General features: G+C 43.3%; 2 protein-coding genes across 7 annotated transcripts in view; one reads left to right on the top strand and one right to left on the bottom strand.

The window, feature by feature from the left end:
• The window catches only part of EXOC6 (exocyst complex component 6), a 355,061-nt gene that overhangs the window by 225,813 nt on the left and 113,676 nt on the right, over positions 1–15,572 (bottom strand). The window contains exons 1-2 of one of the 6 annotated variants that reach the window (XM_064595025.1): positions 14,161–14,745; positions 5,528–5,627 (exon numbers count right to left, since the gene is read on the bottom strand). The exons of 2 other annotated variants lie outside the window; for them this stretch is intronic. In XM_064595025.1, the coding sequence (XP_064451095.1) occupies positions 5,528–5,613 (86 nt within the window). In that variant the 5' untranslated portion in view covers positions 5,614–5,627; positions 14,161–14,745. Of the gene's footprint in view, positions 1–5,527; positions 5,628–8,076; positions 8,238–14,160; positions 14,746–15,572 lie in introns of those variants that run through there. 3 more of the 6 variants (XM_064595029.1, XM_045878434.3, XM_064595027.1) reach the window with 3 other exon arrangements.
• Positions 11,162–11,570, top strand: LOC123846678 (NADH dehydrogenase [ubiquinone] 1 subunit C1, mitochondrial-like). Its single transcript, XM_045878438.3, has one exon. The coding sequence runs from the start codon at positions 11,168–11,170 to the stop codon at positions 11,396–11,398; it is 231 nt and encodes a 76-aa protein (XP_045734394.1). The 5' UTR covers positions 11,162–11,167; the 3' UTR covers positions 11,399–11,570.

Genomic DNA, 15,572 nt, shown 5'->3' with positions numbered 1-15,572 from the left:
ACATAATAATAATAGCTAACATTTATTGAGCATTTACAATGTGCTAGGTAGGCATTGTGCTAAGCACTTTGTATTTATTAACCATTTGAGATGGGTTGTATTATAATCTCCATTTTGGGGGCGCCTAGGTGGCTCAGTCAATTAAGTGTCTGCCTTCAGCTCAGGTCATGATCTCAGTGTCCTGGGATCATGCCCCCCACTCAGGCTCAGCTCTGCACTTAGCTTGGGAGTCTGCTTCTCCCTTTCCCTGTCCATCTGCCCCTCCCCTTTCTCATGCTCACGCAGTCTCTCTCTCTCTCTCTCTCAGATAAATGGATAAAATCTTTAAAAAAAAAAGTTCTTCATCCCTACTTTATAGTTTCAGAAACTAAAGCCAAAATCAAACAACTGGACCTTTGATGTTAATCAGTGTACTTAATGGGGTAAGATTTAATAGAAAGCTTACATTTCTGAAGGTATATACAGCAAGAGCATTGTAAAATGTCTACAGGTGCTAACTAGTTATATTTATTAGCATGGCATCCCAAGATGTTATTGTATACACAGTTAATTAGTTGGATTTTTTTTTTAATGTTTTCTGTCCTTTCCTAAAAGCATGTTATCTTCATTCCTAAAAACATTAAAGTCAGAGAAATAACAATATCCTGTTTGCTCTGAAACTGGTAAAACTTCATGGTCAGCTTTTGGAAAAGAGCCCGAGAGAGTCTGAATACAACTGTAAAACAATTATGTTATCATAAAACAATTACAAAAATGTCTTCTGGTACGTCATCGTGTACAATTCCCTTTTCCTCCTATTTTTCCCAGCCCTCTGTAAGGCCTTCTCTGGACACGTCCCCTTTCTCTACTTCCCACTAACTTTGCAGTGCCTTCAATCCGCCCTTCTCCTCCCTCGGGTCAGCTAGAGCCATAAGACACACTGGGACTTGTGAACCCAAAAGCCTTCAGACATGCTGTGACTTCAGGACCTGTTCTAAGAGCCTAACAACAGACCTGCAGGACCCCAAGAGGCATCAGGAGCCCAGGCAACATGCAGGTTGGAGCCAGGACCCGCGGGGTAGGGCAGGTCTAATGGGCAGCTCCCTGGCCGCAGGAAGCTCTAGCGTGAACATGGCAAATGTTATGAACACTCCTGCAGCCCTCTCCAACGTCCACGGCTGCTGTCACTAATCTATCAGAATCACCTCAATGTGGGATTCAGGCAACCACTACCAGTGCGTTGGGATTGATGTGCTGCGTGAGACCTGGCGCCCATCCTTCTTAAAGGAAGGTGGAAAGGCTGAATAAGGCCAGTGCTAGCACTTTCCTTTACTGGGGCTCCAAAGAGCGCTTAAGCCTACCAGGGACAAGCATGCCCCCAGATGCAGGAGCTGCAAGGAGCTGGACATATATCTAAGCCACATGGGGGGACTGGAATGAAAGTCAGAAAATTGAAAGATAGGGGCGCCTGGGTGGCTCAGTCGGTTGGGCGTCTGCCTTCGGCTCAGGTCATGATCCCAGGGTCCTGGGATCGAGCCCCGCATCGGGCTCCCTACGCGGCGGGAAGCCTGCTTCTCCCTCTCCCACTCGTCCTGCTTGTGCTCTCTCTCGCTCGCTGTGTCTCTCTCTGTCAAATAAATAAATAAAATCTTTAAAAAAAAAATCTTTTTTTAAAGAAAATTGAAAAAGACTGAGAAAATCCCGTGGAAATTAGCATACGGTGGTAACATGATAAGAGCAGTTATGCCCAGGGCAAAAGGGTAAGGGCCCCAAAACTAATTCCAGCTGCCACCTGCTGGTGAGGTTCAGCCTACCAGCCATCTGACCGCCCAAAGCAAAGCCATGCTAGGACGACAGAGGCACTAGCAGTAGACTTCTCGTCGTTTCTCCCTTTTCTCTTAAACTCACTCACCATCTGCACGGCTAATATCAAATTCTGCTTTTCTACCCTGGAATTTTATTCCCAACTCCACTGTTAGAGCTGCCTGCAATGTCTTTAATGGCTATTTCATTGGCAACACAAATCATGGAAAAATATAGTATCTCAGCTCTCCCCTAAAACTCTCTCCTTTAAACTTAATACTACAGGCAGCGGGGGGCGCCTGGGTGGCTCAGTCGTTGGGTGTCTGCCTTCAGCTCAGGTCATGATCCCAGGGTCCTGGGATCGAGCCCTGCATCGGGCACCCCGCTCCGCAGGAAGCCTGCTTCTCCCTCTCCCACTCCCCCTGCTTGTGTTCCCTCTCTCCCTGTGTCTCTCTCTGTCAAATAAATAAATAAAATCTTAAAAAAAAAAAATACTACAGGCAGCAGTCCCGTTTCAAAGAATGAAAACAAACACAGGACCTCAGAATCATCTGATTCTTGTCCACCTTTTCACACACACACAAAAAAAGGAGGGCCAAAGGAGCAGACCCGAGGTCCCAGTGGGAGAGTCAGGCAGGAGACAGGCTGGACTATCTGGGAGAAGCTTGTTCTGGGAGCAGCCAAGTGGGAAATTGGGAAGAGGGGGGAATGCAGATAGGCAGGGCGAAAGAGACTATGGACCACTGACAGTACCCCACGGCATGACTCCTGGTCTCAGCAACCCCCCCAACTCCTCAGGGAGAGGAGACCCAGCCCCCCACATGATGTGTGGGGGTGAGCACTAGGAAGCTTGCACCCCGTGAAAGATGAGCTGCTGAGTCACTCTTAAATGACCAAAGCAGAAACCGTCTCTAAGTCCTGAGTCACTGAGCTCTGGGGAGATCACCTTGTTAGAGGAGCAAACCCCACCTGGCTCTGATCTGAACGCTGACCTCGAACAGGGCACCTCAGACTCCCCACCTAGAAAACCAGGTGGGCAGGGGAAGGAAGCTAACAGAGTCGAAGATTTTATGACAGGAAATGTTTGTTGAAGCAATGCCTTTCTTCTGTGACAAGGAAAAGTGAACAGAACTCTCTCAATCCCCAGGTGCGGGGCTTTCCCTGAGAATGTTTCTCTCCTGTATTGCCAGCCCTGTCCTCTCAATGTCCTAACCCTTCCCTCACTGTCCACTCCAGGGCCTCCCAGCAGGGCCTGTGTAACCCAACTGGCCAATCCGCATCCAACCAAATCCACTAGCCGCCATGTCTGCCTTTAGAGCTTGTAGCTATTCAAATATTTCCACCACCTCCTCTGCTTCCCTCAAAGGATGACTTTCTCTCTCAACTGCCTCCTTTCTTTTGCTTCACAAGGTCACCACGATGAGTTCAGAAGCTCATACAAATCAGTTCAACGAATATTTATCTAGCTACTCTGTTGGCAGAATCTTCTGCAGAGGATACAAAGGTAAAAGGAAGATACATTCCTGCCCTCAGGAATCTTTCCACCTGAAAATGGTTATAAAATAACAACACACACACTTTAAGTCAGGATAAATGCCCTGGATTCTTTGGGACTTCAAAGGATGGGTATTCACATGTGGCTGGGGGATCATGAGAGGCTTCATAGAAGAAAGAACATTTGAATCATCCCCTGCAAGGCAGGTTGCAGGGCTAAGAGTGAATAATAATAATAATAATAATAATAATAATAATAATAATAAACCATGGACACAGGAGGAAGAAAATCTCAGGACACATTATCAAATAGTAAACAGTCTAGTTCAGCCAAAATGGAAGTCCTGTCTTGATTTTCCAATTCTCATATTTGACCACACAAGCTGATGTGTTTTGTAAAAACAGTAGAAAAGAACAGTTGACAAGGGAACATCAATGACATGCATACGTATGTGCAAAAAAGCATCAAATGCCAGTCTAAGAAGTCTTCATCTAATCAATGACTAAAGCAAAAGTTTAGGAAAACTAATTTTGGTTAATATTGTCCCAGATAAAGTTTTATTAAGAGCTCTGTGTCTACCCTCTAAATAACACTGGGGTGTTTTAGCGGGAGTCTTTGCAAAAGAATGCTCTCATCCCTTGTTCAATAACCCAGACATGAAGCTAACAGTGGGTACTGCAGGTCCACTCTGGTGGCGACAGGACAACACCTGGAGAAAATATCGATGTTGTCTCCCCTCTTGAGGGTGACATTGGGAGAGTGCTGTGAGGGCTGGATCTACACTGATTTCTTCTTTACGAAGACCAGGTACAAGACCCGGAATATTTGCCCTAAAAACAGAGGGTAGGAAAGCTCCAAGATCCAAAGCAGGAAGTCATATCCAATACCAAGCAACACTAGCTAGGAGGATAGGTCCATGGAGGGATGACGTGTGTAGGTGTTAACCACGGTTGTGAGACCAGGGGAGAGGTGGTGAGGGTCAGGGGTCGAAGGCCAAGAGCTCTGAAGCAGCAACAGCATCAGAAGCCACAGTAACTAACACATGTCTAGGTTCCCCTCACCCGTTTGTTCCCCTTTAGACTTCTGATCTAGCCACCGGACAAATGTACAAGTTCTAGAAAGTGCTGGTACAGCATAAAGTTTGTTCTATATGGAAAAAATTATTGAGTTTCCCATTAGTAAAAAAGCTCTGGTTTCTTCTACCTATTAAATATGATAGAAATTACCTTCCCCTCTTCATGGGATGTTCATGAATGCTTGGATAAAATGAAAGTGTAAGGAAAAACTGTAATAGATTTGTAAATATTTTACAACTGCACCTACATATTGATAATCCAAGAATCAACCAATAAATATCAATGCCTTCCCATGCCCCCAACACTACCCTAGGCCCTTTGAAGAGATTCAAAATATATTTAAAGCAAAATCAAATTTAAATACTTGGGAGAAATTTACTCAGATTTAAACTGTAGCATATTTCAAAGCAACTTGGCCCTGGGCCCTTTCTGAGGATGAAGAGACAACACCCCCCCCCAAAAAAAATCCTTTTATTTAATCAACAAATATTTATTGACTGTTGCTATCAAATTCAGTGATTGTCATTCCCACACTAATAGGTGTCAGTTACAGGCAGGCAGAAAGAATTACTTTTTAATGCTGCCCTTTTAACATAAAGATACACGTTCTTTCATTTTAATCCTGTTCTTAAAATGTGCAAATTAATCCTCCTATTACCAAAGAAGCTATTTTTAAATGTTACGTGGAAATAAAAAAAAAAAATACACATCTGAGAGGTCACCATATACCCAAGTAGCAACAATGCAAATAAACATTTTGCTTTTTTTCCCCTAAAACTCACATCTACCCAAATAGAAGTTCGTTTCACTGATATGTCTCATTATTCTCAATGTTTTTCACTAAGCAGTATTTTAGAGAAAACCATTGAAATCTTATATAAATGAGATGGGATATCTATTTGGAGATGGCAAGAGGCCCTTTTTGATCTCTTGAGAGTCATTTCTATTTTTTAAACATTGTGGTGATGAATCAGGAAAAAAATATGCAAAAAAGAGTCGATTGTTTATTGTAATTTCTCTAAAGATAAGAAAAGAGGTAGAGATTAGGTACATACAGAATTGTAATTATTTTTCAAATTTTATTTTTTATTCTTTTATAGAGAAAAGCATAAAAAGAAGTGAATAAGACTGCCTTATCACCACTAAAGGAAGAACAAATATAAAGGAGCCCTACCTTAAAGTCGCTTCAATGGGCAGCTCGAAAGACTGAATCTCAGCCAAGACATTCTCATAATTTTGATCTGGGTCTCCTTCCAACATTGCTTCACATGCCCCTGATTTTCCAGCAGCAGACATCAGAATTTGAGTGCAAAACAGTTGTAATTTATAAAAGAAATGTGGTTTTTGTTATAATTATTTTAAGTGTTCTGTGTTCACCCAGAGTAGAAGCAAAAACTGAGCTCACGGGCTGACTTCATGCTATCAAAATCTTTGCTTCCAAGAATGTGGCACAGCTGTTGCTGTCCTGTCCCTACTTATAACATTTTACTTATTATTAACCTTGACACAGTTCAGAAAGTTCTTGCCTGATGTCTGCTATGTTTGTTTATTCGTTTCTCAGAGATAGTAACTGCAAACTCCGGTAGGAATTTGGGAACCATTACACTATACAACATTATTAAATACAACTGACTTGTCAGGGCACATATTTTAATATTACTTAAGCTAAATACATAATACAAGCCATGCTCCTAGTTATTCCTGCAATTATATCCTTGCCCACAAAATCCCAGCAGGTAGCTTGTCCAGGAAAAATGTAATGCCTTATAGGCTATGATTTTGAGGTCACTGGGCTAGTTCCTCGGCTCCCCATGTCCTTCACTTCTCCACCCTAGTCACTGCTGGGTGTTTGAGCCATTCCTTCTTCTGTCCCCTGCTCAAATACAAATGCTCCTGAAAGCACTTAGCTTTTAATCCTTATTGGTCACTTAGGCCTCACTGTGCATGAGTTTGCCAGATCCTTCCTGCAGAAGAGGCTTTGATGGGGAGGGAGAAAACATGAAGATGTCGGGATGTTAAGGGGGCTGGTTGCCACTGAGAGGAAGAAAGAGTGCAGTAAGTAAGGGCCCAAACTAGCAAGGGAAAATGAGGCCCACAGCCAGCCCCAAGAAGGCCTAAAAAAATTAAATGGGCACATGACTCCCATTACCACTTGCATTAGATCTTCCCCAAGTCCAAGTATAATCTCATGCTGTCTTGCCCCCTATAGAAAGTCGGTATTTAAAGGGATGGCTAGGGACATTTTTCCATATGAACCTACTTTTTTAAAATATTTTATTTATTTATTTGAGAAAAAAAGACAGAAGTAGCAAGAGAGAGCACAAGTGGGGAGGAGGAGGAGAAGCAGGCTCCCCACTGAGCAGGGAACCCGACGAGGGGCTTGATCCCAGGACCCCGGGATCATGACCTGAGCCAAAAGCAGATGCTTAACCAACTGAGCCACCCAGGCACCCCATATGAACCTAATTTTTACAAGATTTTATCAGATTTTTAAATTTTGCCCTGTAAAAAAATTGAAGTTATTTCTCCTAGATGTAGTAGTCATATAACTACAAGGCATATGTCATAAACTGCGCCAGTTTTTCACTTCTCCCTGCATCCATACCCTGGCCAGTACCTCAATGAGGGCACGGTGTTCCCCCTTGACCCACGACTTTGGGCTTAGCCTGTGACTTCTGCTGGCCAACTATATATGAGCTGGAGGGACAGTGTGTGAGCTCTGAGCCTAGGCTTTGTGAGGCCTCACTTATTTCTTTTTGACCTCGTACACCTCTGCCAGCACCTGGGAACACAGGCCCTGCCTAGCTCGCTGGTCCACGGGGGATGAGAGATACATGAAGCAGGGTCACCCCCCTGATTCACAAACTGCAAAGAGAGGCGTATATTCCCATGCAGCTGCCCCAGCTTGAAGCAAAGCTGCCCACCCAAGCCTGGGCTAAGTCAGCCAGGCCCCAGTGACCCACAGACACAGGAGCAATAATAAATGGTGGTTGTTTTCAGCCACTGAATGATGGGTCAGGCAGCAAGAGCAGATCAGTGCAGGATTCTTCACTCCAGCTCCACCGACAGCTTCAACTCTCAGCCCCACTGTTCGTCCACTGCAGGATGGAACAAGGCAACAGGAATACACCTAATACCCTTTCCCTCCAGAGGAAGTGATGATGCCCTCCTCCAGGACTCGACACAAAGCAGTGATCTTCTATCTTGTGTTAAAGTCACTTGTGTGAAAGGTTTTTTTGTTTTTTTTTTTAAAGATTTTATTTATTTGACAGAGAGAGATACAGCGAGAGAGGGAACACAAGCAGCGGGAGTGGGAGAGGGAGAAGCAGGCTTCCTGCTGAGCAGGGAGCCTGATGCGGGGCTCGATCCCAGGACCCTGGGTTCATGACCTGAGCCGAAGGCAGACGCTTAACGACTGAGCCACCCAGGCGCCCCGTGTGAAAGGTTTTTAAATTTATACCAAATCATCAGATTAAGAACAGAATGTCTATTTGATTCATATTTGTATTCCACATAACACTTAACACATTGCTCTGTATACTGTAGGTGCTCAGGAATGTTTATTGAATGAATAATAGCAAAAGCTACAAGCTAAGAGTTACCTCTGCCTTGTTAGGAAATGTTGGTCCAAATTATGCAAAACTCTGACAATTCCATATTGAATTTATCAGAATCTGAAAATATATAAATAAAAGCACAATGGGAAATCACTCTGGGGGGTACCTGGGGGTCTCAGTCGGTTAAACGTCCTCTTGATTTCGGCTCAGGTCATGATCTCAGGGTTGTGAGATCGAGCCCTGAATCAGGCACCGTGCTGGGTATGGAGTCTGCTTAAGATTCTCTATCTCCCTCTCCTTCTGCCCCTCCCCTCTCTCTCTCCCTCTCTGAAAAAAAAAAGAAAAGAAAAGAAAGAAAGAAATCACTCTGGTCATAGGAGAATGTTGGTCATCACTATACTATGCTGTAGAGAACAATTCGTAGGTAAGGACACTGTACCCATGAACATGTATCTGTGATGACCCATCCAGCCCTAAGCATCATGAAGTTAAAAAAAATTGATTCTTGGGGTGCCCAGGTGGCTCAGTCATTAAGCATCTGCCTTCGGCTCAGGTCATGATCCCAGGGTCCTGGGATCGAGCCCCGCATTGGGCTCCCTGCTCCGCGGGAAGCCTGCTTCTCCCTCTCCCCCTCCCCCTGCTTGTGTTCCCTCTCTTGCTGGTCGTCTCTGTCAAATAAATAAATAAAATCTTAAAAATAAATTGATTCTTCTCCCCACATACACCAAATTTTTATTTTTTTAATTTCCTTTTTTTTTTTAAGATTTTATTTATTTATTTGACAGAGAGAGAGCCCAAGCAGGGCGAGCAGCAGAGGGAGAGGGAGAAGCAGGCTCTCCGCTGAGCAGGGAGACTGACTGAGCCACTCAAGTGCCCCTGTTTTTTAAATTTTCAAACTTACAGAAAAGTTAAAGAACACAACAAACAGCTATACACCCTTCACCTGATTCACCAATTGTTAACATTTTGCCACATTTGCTTTCTCTTTCTCTGTTTATTCAAGGGGATTTTATAATGTAGGCAAATGCTTTTAATACATGTTGTGAGAGGGGGACGCCTGGGTGACTCCATCAGTTGAGTGTCTGCCTTCAGCTCAGGCCATGATCTCAGGATCCTGGGATGGAGCCCGGGGGCTCCCTGCTCAGCAGGATCCTGCTTCTCCCTTTGCCTGCCCCTCCCCTTGCTTGTGCTCTCTCTCTCTCTCTGTCAAATAAATAAATTTTTTAAAAATCTTTAAAAAAAATAATAGTATACACTGTGAGAAAACTATTCCTTTAAATAGAGTATTTTTAGAATAGTAATAGTATAGCAGCATACTACACCGTAGCATGATTAATAAATCACAATTGTTACTGCATGACCCCATTCCTACTATGCAGCGCCATTACCCTCTTCCTGTACAGCCAATTCCCCCCCAGATTCAAGGTCTTTCAACCTGTTGACCTGGCTGCCTCCCTCGGGCTCCTGGGCTCTCCCTACCCCTCCTCCACTCCCACCCCACTCTCTTCTGCTCCTCCCACTTCTGTTAAGTGAATTTTCCCTCTGCCTCTTACTTTCTTCTAAGCCGTGTAAGACACAGGCAACAACTTCCTGTTTCCACTGGCTAACCAGCATCTTCCTTTTATTCAAAACTTTCCTTGAGTGCCATTTCCTGCCGGAAGTCCACACAGATTGAATGAACAGGAGACCATCTCCTCCCGAAAGTAACAGTTAAGAAAAACAACCTCCCCTATCCCGTAGTGCTGACAACAGATTCACCAAATAAGGAAAAGAAAAGGAGGAAATGGAAATATTTTAAACAGATATATTCCAAGATGCCCATAAAAGAGACTGGTGTGTGTGACTGGAATGTTCCTGGTCCCCACCCTCAACCTCTCCTCCCAGCTGCAGCTCAAATTGTTTGGACTACTTCCTAGGATCAAGCCTGACCACTGACAGGAGCTGTTTAAGTGGCCCTGGGCCAGTGGTTCTTGTTCCTTCGCAGCCCCAAGGCAATGCCTGGAGACTTTTTTTTTTTTTTTTTTTTTAGAGAGGGAGAGAGGTGACAGGGTTGGGGGATGGCAGAGGGAGAGGGAGAGAGAATCTTAAGCAGGCTCCAGGCCTCCTAGGGCAGAGCCCCACGCAGAGCTCAATCTCAGGACCCTGAGACCACAATCTGAGCCGAGATCAAGAGTCAGACGCTAACTGACTGAGCCATCCAGGTGCCCCTGGAGACATTTTTAATGCCAGGGCTGGGGGTTGGTAGAGGCCAGAGATGCTGCTAATAGAGTACACAGCACAGTCCCCCACTAACAAGGACTTATCCATCCCCAAATGCCAATAGTGCTGAGGTTGGAAAATCCTGCCCTAAGCTGATCTTCAAGACACATCATCAGGTTATGTGTGTTGTTGATAAGGGCCCTATTATTTTTTTTTTTTAAGATTTTTATTTATTTGACAGAGACACAGAGAGAGAGGGAACACAAGCAGGGGGAGTGGGAGAGGGAAAAGCAGGCTTCGCAGAGCAGGGAGCCCGACGCGGGGCTCCACGCGGGGCTCGATCCCAGGACCCTGGGATCATGACCTGAGCCGAAGGCGGATGTTTAACGACTGAGCCACCCAGGCGCCCCAATAAGGGCCCTATTATTGAGGCCCCTGACTGGGCTTTTTTTCTTCCTCTGAAACTGAGTCTCTGTCTTATTAGTCTGCTAGGAACCCTAGTCCCTCTAGAACTAGAAACCAGCCTTTTAAAAAATCAAAAAGTCGGGGCGCCTGGGTGGCTCAGTCGTTAAGCGTCTGCCTTCGGCTCAGGTCATGATTCCAGGTCCTGGGATCGAGCCCCGCATCGGGCTCCCTGCTCAGCAGGAGGCCTGCTTCTCCCTCTCCCACTCCCACTGCTTGTATTCCCTCTCTAGCTGTGTCTCTCTCTGTCAAATAAATAAATAAAATCTTTAAAAAAAAAAAAAATCAAAAAGTCGGGGCGCCTGGGTGGCTCAGTCGGTTAAGCGGCTGCCTTCGGCTCAGGTCATGATCCCAGGGTCCTGGGATCGAGCCCCACATCGGGCTCCCTGCTCAGCGGGGAGTCTGCTTCTCCTCTCCCTCTGCCTGCCTCTCCGCCTACTTGTACTATCTCTGTCAAATAAATAAATAAAATCTTTAAAAAAAAATCAAAAAGTCTATTATTCAAATAAAACTTTTTTAATACAAAATTTTTAAAGTGGTCTTTTTTATTTTATTTTATTTTTGAATAAAAAATTATTTTATAGCTGCCTGGCAAGATGGAGCTGCCCGCATTGTTGCGCCTGTTCTCCAAGCTGTTGGCTCCTGCCAGGCTCCCGAGCGGCTCTTCAGCGCGATCCAAGTTCTACGTTCGGGAGCCGCCACATGACAGACCTGACTGGCTGAAAGTTGGACTGACCTTGGGCACCTCCGTCTTCTTGTGGATCTATCTCATCAAACAACACAATGAAGATGTTTTAGAGTATAAAAGAAGAAATGGGTTGGAGTAAACTACTGAAATACTAATATGGTGGTATGCTCCACATAGTGATTATACTAGTTCCTTTGGATTCACCAATCTGTTGAGTTGTAAACGTGAGAGAAAAAGTTATATGTGAATGTACGTCAAATCGGCATTTGTGTTTTGCATCATTAAATGAAAAAATAAAAATATTTCTGTATTCTTCAAATTAAAAAAAATCATTTTATCTATTTTTTAATAAAAACTTTTTGAAAAAAAAAAAAAAAAACAGGGGCGCCTGGGTGGCTCAGTTGGTTGAGCATCTGACGCTTGAGTTCAGCTCAGGTCACGATCTCAGGATCGTGGGATCAAGCCCCGCAATGGGCTCCACGCTCAGCAGGAAGTCTGCTTGAGACTCTCTCTCTCCCTCTACCCCTCCCCCCACTCATGCACGCGCACGCGCTCGTGCACGCGCGCTCTCTCTCTAAAATAAATAAATCTTTAAAAAACCAAAAAACCTCAGGCTTTTTGAGGTAAGCAGAGATTGGGTCCTTATTGTTTTTTTGCTACTGTTATACCCACAGCAATTCACACACCATGGCTAGCACAAGTTAGATGCTCAATAAATATTTGTTCAATAAATTATCTTGACACAGCATTACAGTGCTTTGTAAGTAATGGGCAACCAATAAATATTTAATCTTGATATCACAGTTTATCCTACAAAAGCTATCTCAAATAAAAATAGATGAAAGTTGTTTTAGTTATATTAGTAGTATTTTTCAACATTAGAAAATCTTTCAAGATATTCAGTTAAACTTTAAAACTATAGCATTATACTAACTAAAATTCAGTAAAAACTTAAAAAAAAAAATAGGGGCACCTGACTGGCTCAGTTGGTTAAGCATCTGCCTTCGGCTCAGGTCATGATCTCAGGGTCCTGGGATCGAGCCCCATGTCGGTCTCCCTGCTCAGCTCAGCGGGGAGTCTGCTTCTCCCTCCCCCTCTGCCTGCATCTCCCCCTGCTTGTGTTCTCTCTCTCTGTGTCAAGTAAATAAATAAAACCTTAAAAAAAAAAAAGAAAAGAAATACATGCTCACTGGAAAAAAAAAAAAGAAAATAAATAGGGAAATCAAGATCCTCCCATCCAAAAATAACCACTGTTACCAGTTTTATGTATATCCTCCCAGATATTTTTTCATATATTTAAATAGATAATTTTGAGAATAAAATTGCCTCATGCCATAAAAAAATAAAAATAAAACTATAGAATTACTATTTTCAGGATACTCACAGCAATATGGTTTGTTATAAGAAAGTTTTTTTTTTTTTAAGATTTTATTTATTTACCTGATAGAGAGAGTGAGGGAGCACAAGCAGGGGGAACAGTAGAGGGAGAGGGAGAAGCAGGCTCCCCGCCAAGCAGGGAGCCCGATGCGGGGCTCGATCCCAGGACCCTGGGATCATGACCCGAGCCGAAGGCAGACGCCCAACCATCTGAGCCACCCAGGAGCCCCTATAAGAAAGTTTTTTAAGAAGTATGTACGGTATCCAAAATAGTGGTTCACAGAGCCATTCCATATTTTTTTCTATCATCTTCAAAATTCAGGATGTAATATTTCATTACAAAAAGCATTTTGGTCTTTCAATGGATCTGTGCTCTCAATAAACTATATTCCTACGTTCTTTGAGGAATAAAATTGTTATGTAATTAAGGAAATTGTTTTTAAAAATCTGTTCTAAGTTTCTGCTTTAACTCATCACATTTTTCTGTTTATAAGATCTTAGAGGACATGGTGTTTCCCTGAATGTTACAGTATCATTACTGTTATCTGAGCTTCTATTCCCTGGAATATGCCATAGTTTTAGGCGTCTCTGAACCTTTATACATGCTGCTTTTGTCCAGAATACCATCCCCAAACCTGTTTTCTTGTCTGTAACACCGACCTCATATGGTTGTTGTGAAGGTTACATGACCTTTTTTTAAAGATTTTATTTATTTATTTATTTATTTATTTGACAGAGAGAGAGAGAGCACAAGCAGGAGGAGCAAAAGCCAGAAGAGAAAGCAGGCTCCCCGCAGAACAGGGAGCCCGATGCAGGGCTCGATCCCGGGACTCTGGGATCATGACCTGAGCTGAAGGCAGACGCTTATTAGCTGGTGAGCCACCCAGGCGCCCCGGTTACATGACCTTTAAGCATTTATTAGGTAGAGCAGGCTGGAGAGCGTGGCACGTGACACTATCCCAGTGTCAGCTGTTACTATGATTTACCCTTTCGGGGCTTTGTTCAATGCCACCTCGTTGTATACGATGATTTGCTATGATCCCCCGTAACTCTTTTGAGCATGTGGTCTTTATCAAAGCTCTGATCCCTGTTGTTTTTGTTATATATTTATCTACCGTACTGGACTAGGAGCTTCACGACAGTAGGGAATGAGGCTTTGCTTTGCTTCTTTATATTCAAAGCGTCTGGAGTGATGCTGGGCACACAGCCGGCATGTACTGCTGAGGGCGTGGAAGACTTAAGCAAGAATGATGGAAACAATACTGTCTTTCCAAAACAAATATGGGTAGTGTCCACTGCTTAATTAAATTGATATTTTCCCAATTTGACAAGAAAATTGTGGACTTACAGTTTCAATTAACTGAGATTATTCCTTTTCTTTATCTTCATGCAAATCTGGGGTTTCATTAAGAGAAGGCGAAGGTAAAATCTCTAACACCTACAATGTCTGTTTCTCGAGTTCTCAATAAACATAATTGCCATAGAATAAGTAGCTTCACCAAGTAAATATTTTGAACCTCTTACCTCTTCTTGATCTTACGTTGGGGTCGGTCTTCTGATTGAAAATTCTTAGGGTGCCCTTGTTGATCGGTTCCCAAACGTATCGTTCCAATTTTAGTATGTGTGCTGCCGAAGTGAGCCCGTTTCCCAAACGTAAATCTTAAACGTTTGAATCCTGGCCAACAAAGACTCCAACAGTCTCAGCCCTATGGTCGTACAGCTAGATTATGGCGCTCTCTAGTGGTCAACTTTTGGCACATAGTCTGTTGAAACTGGCTCTTGCTCTTCTAGGTTTTAATTTTACTTCTTACATTGGTAATTGTAAAACGTCATTAGAAATCACTGAACATCTTGCTCTCTTTTTCCTAGCATTTCTGGCAACCGTTCGATGTGTCCTTTATCCTCCATTCCTCTACTTCAGAGCCCTTCAGCAGAACTGAGAATTTAAAGAACTGCTCCAAGGCTTGTTACCAAGCTGCCAAAGATACACTTTCCTCCCACAGGAAAACCAGGATCTTTCAAGTGAGAATTCAGGACACTAACTTCTTTGGGCCATGCTACAAGAGGCTAGGCTACCGTGTACCCCCTCTGAGCCCACGCTGGGACCTCTGGCCAGGCGCCCATGGCAAATACACCCGTCCTTTGCACACATTCTTCTAAACAATCATTCTCTTTTCCCTCTTCTGAAACCAAACAATTCCCTCAAAAATATGGTTTCGGGCATAAAATAGGAAATAGTACTAAACAAACGGAAATGTTTTGCTTTAAATACTGAAGCCATTTGTTTACATTAAGAAATAGTCTGCATTCAAAGCCCGTAATTGAAAAGAAACATGAATCATCAATCACAAGGGGACTTTATAGATAAGAAATAAGTGCCGGCCTGAACAATTGTATTAAACACGAACAACCCTGGTTGGGAGCTTTTGCTGAGTCATTTTTCAGGAAGTGGGCTGTCCAGCGAGATTTTTACGGGAGGAACAATCGACAATATTTTCATATTAATAACCTCCAGTTACTTTATTGTTCTCAAAACTTTTGTTAATGAGTATTTTCCTGTTCGGTGAAGAAAAAAAACATTAATCAAAAGACAAAGCCTAATCTGATTTATTTTTATGTGTTTTGGGTTCTTTTCTTCTACAACATTAAATATATTTAAGTCAGAGTCGTAAAACATCCTCATTCACTGAGCATAATTACCAGGAAATATTTTGTTTGAATCTTTTTGTGTAAACATATGTGCTATAGCATATATTGGCTATATTGCTTAGAGCGATCCCGAACTGTCAGTTTGGGTTCCAGTTCCCTTCAAGCAGCAGCAATGTTTCCACTTGGTTTGGTGCTGCCTCTTCTGCCCGACTCCTGAGATTTTGCCCAGTTACCCCTCAGTTAAGGGACAAAGAGTGTGGGCTCCTGGACACCAACTAAAAGATGAG

This window comes from Mirounga angustirostris, unplaced genomic scaffold (genome assembly GCF_029215605.1).
Source record: "Mirounga angustirostris isolate CCGP_5_RB_7025 unplaced genomic scaffold, mMirAng1.0.hap1 SCAF_6, whole genome shotgun sequence".
NCBI classification, from domain to species: Eukaryota; Metazoa; Chordata; class Mammalia; order Carnivora; family Phocidae; genus Mirounga; species Mirounga angustirostris.
Note: the sequence above shows the minus strand (reverse complement) of the source record. Positions and strands in the feature narration are given on the sequence as shown.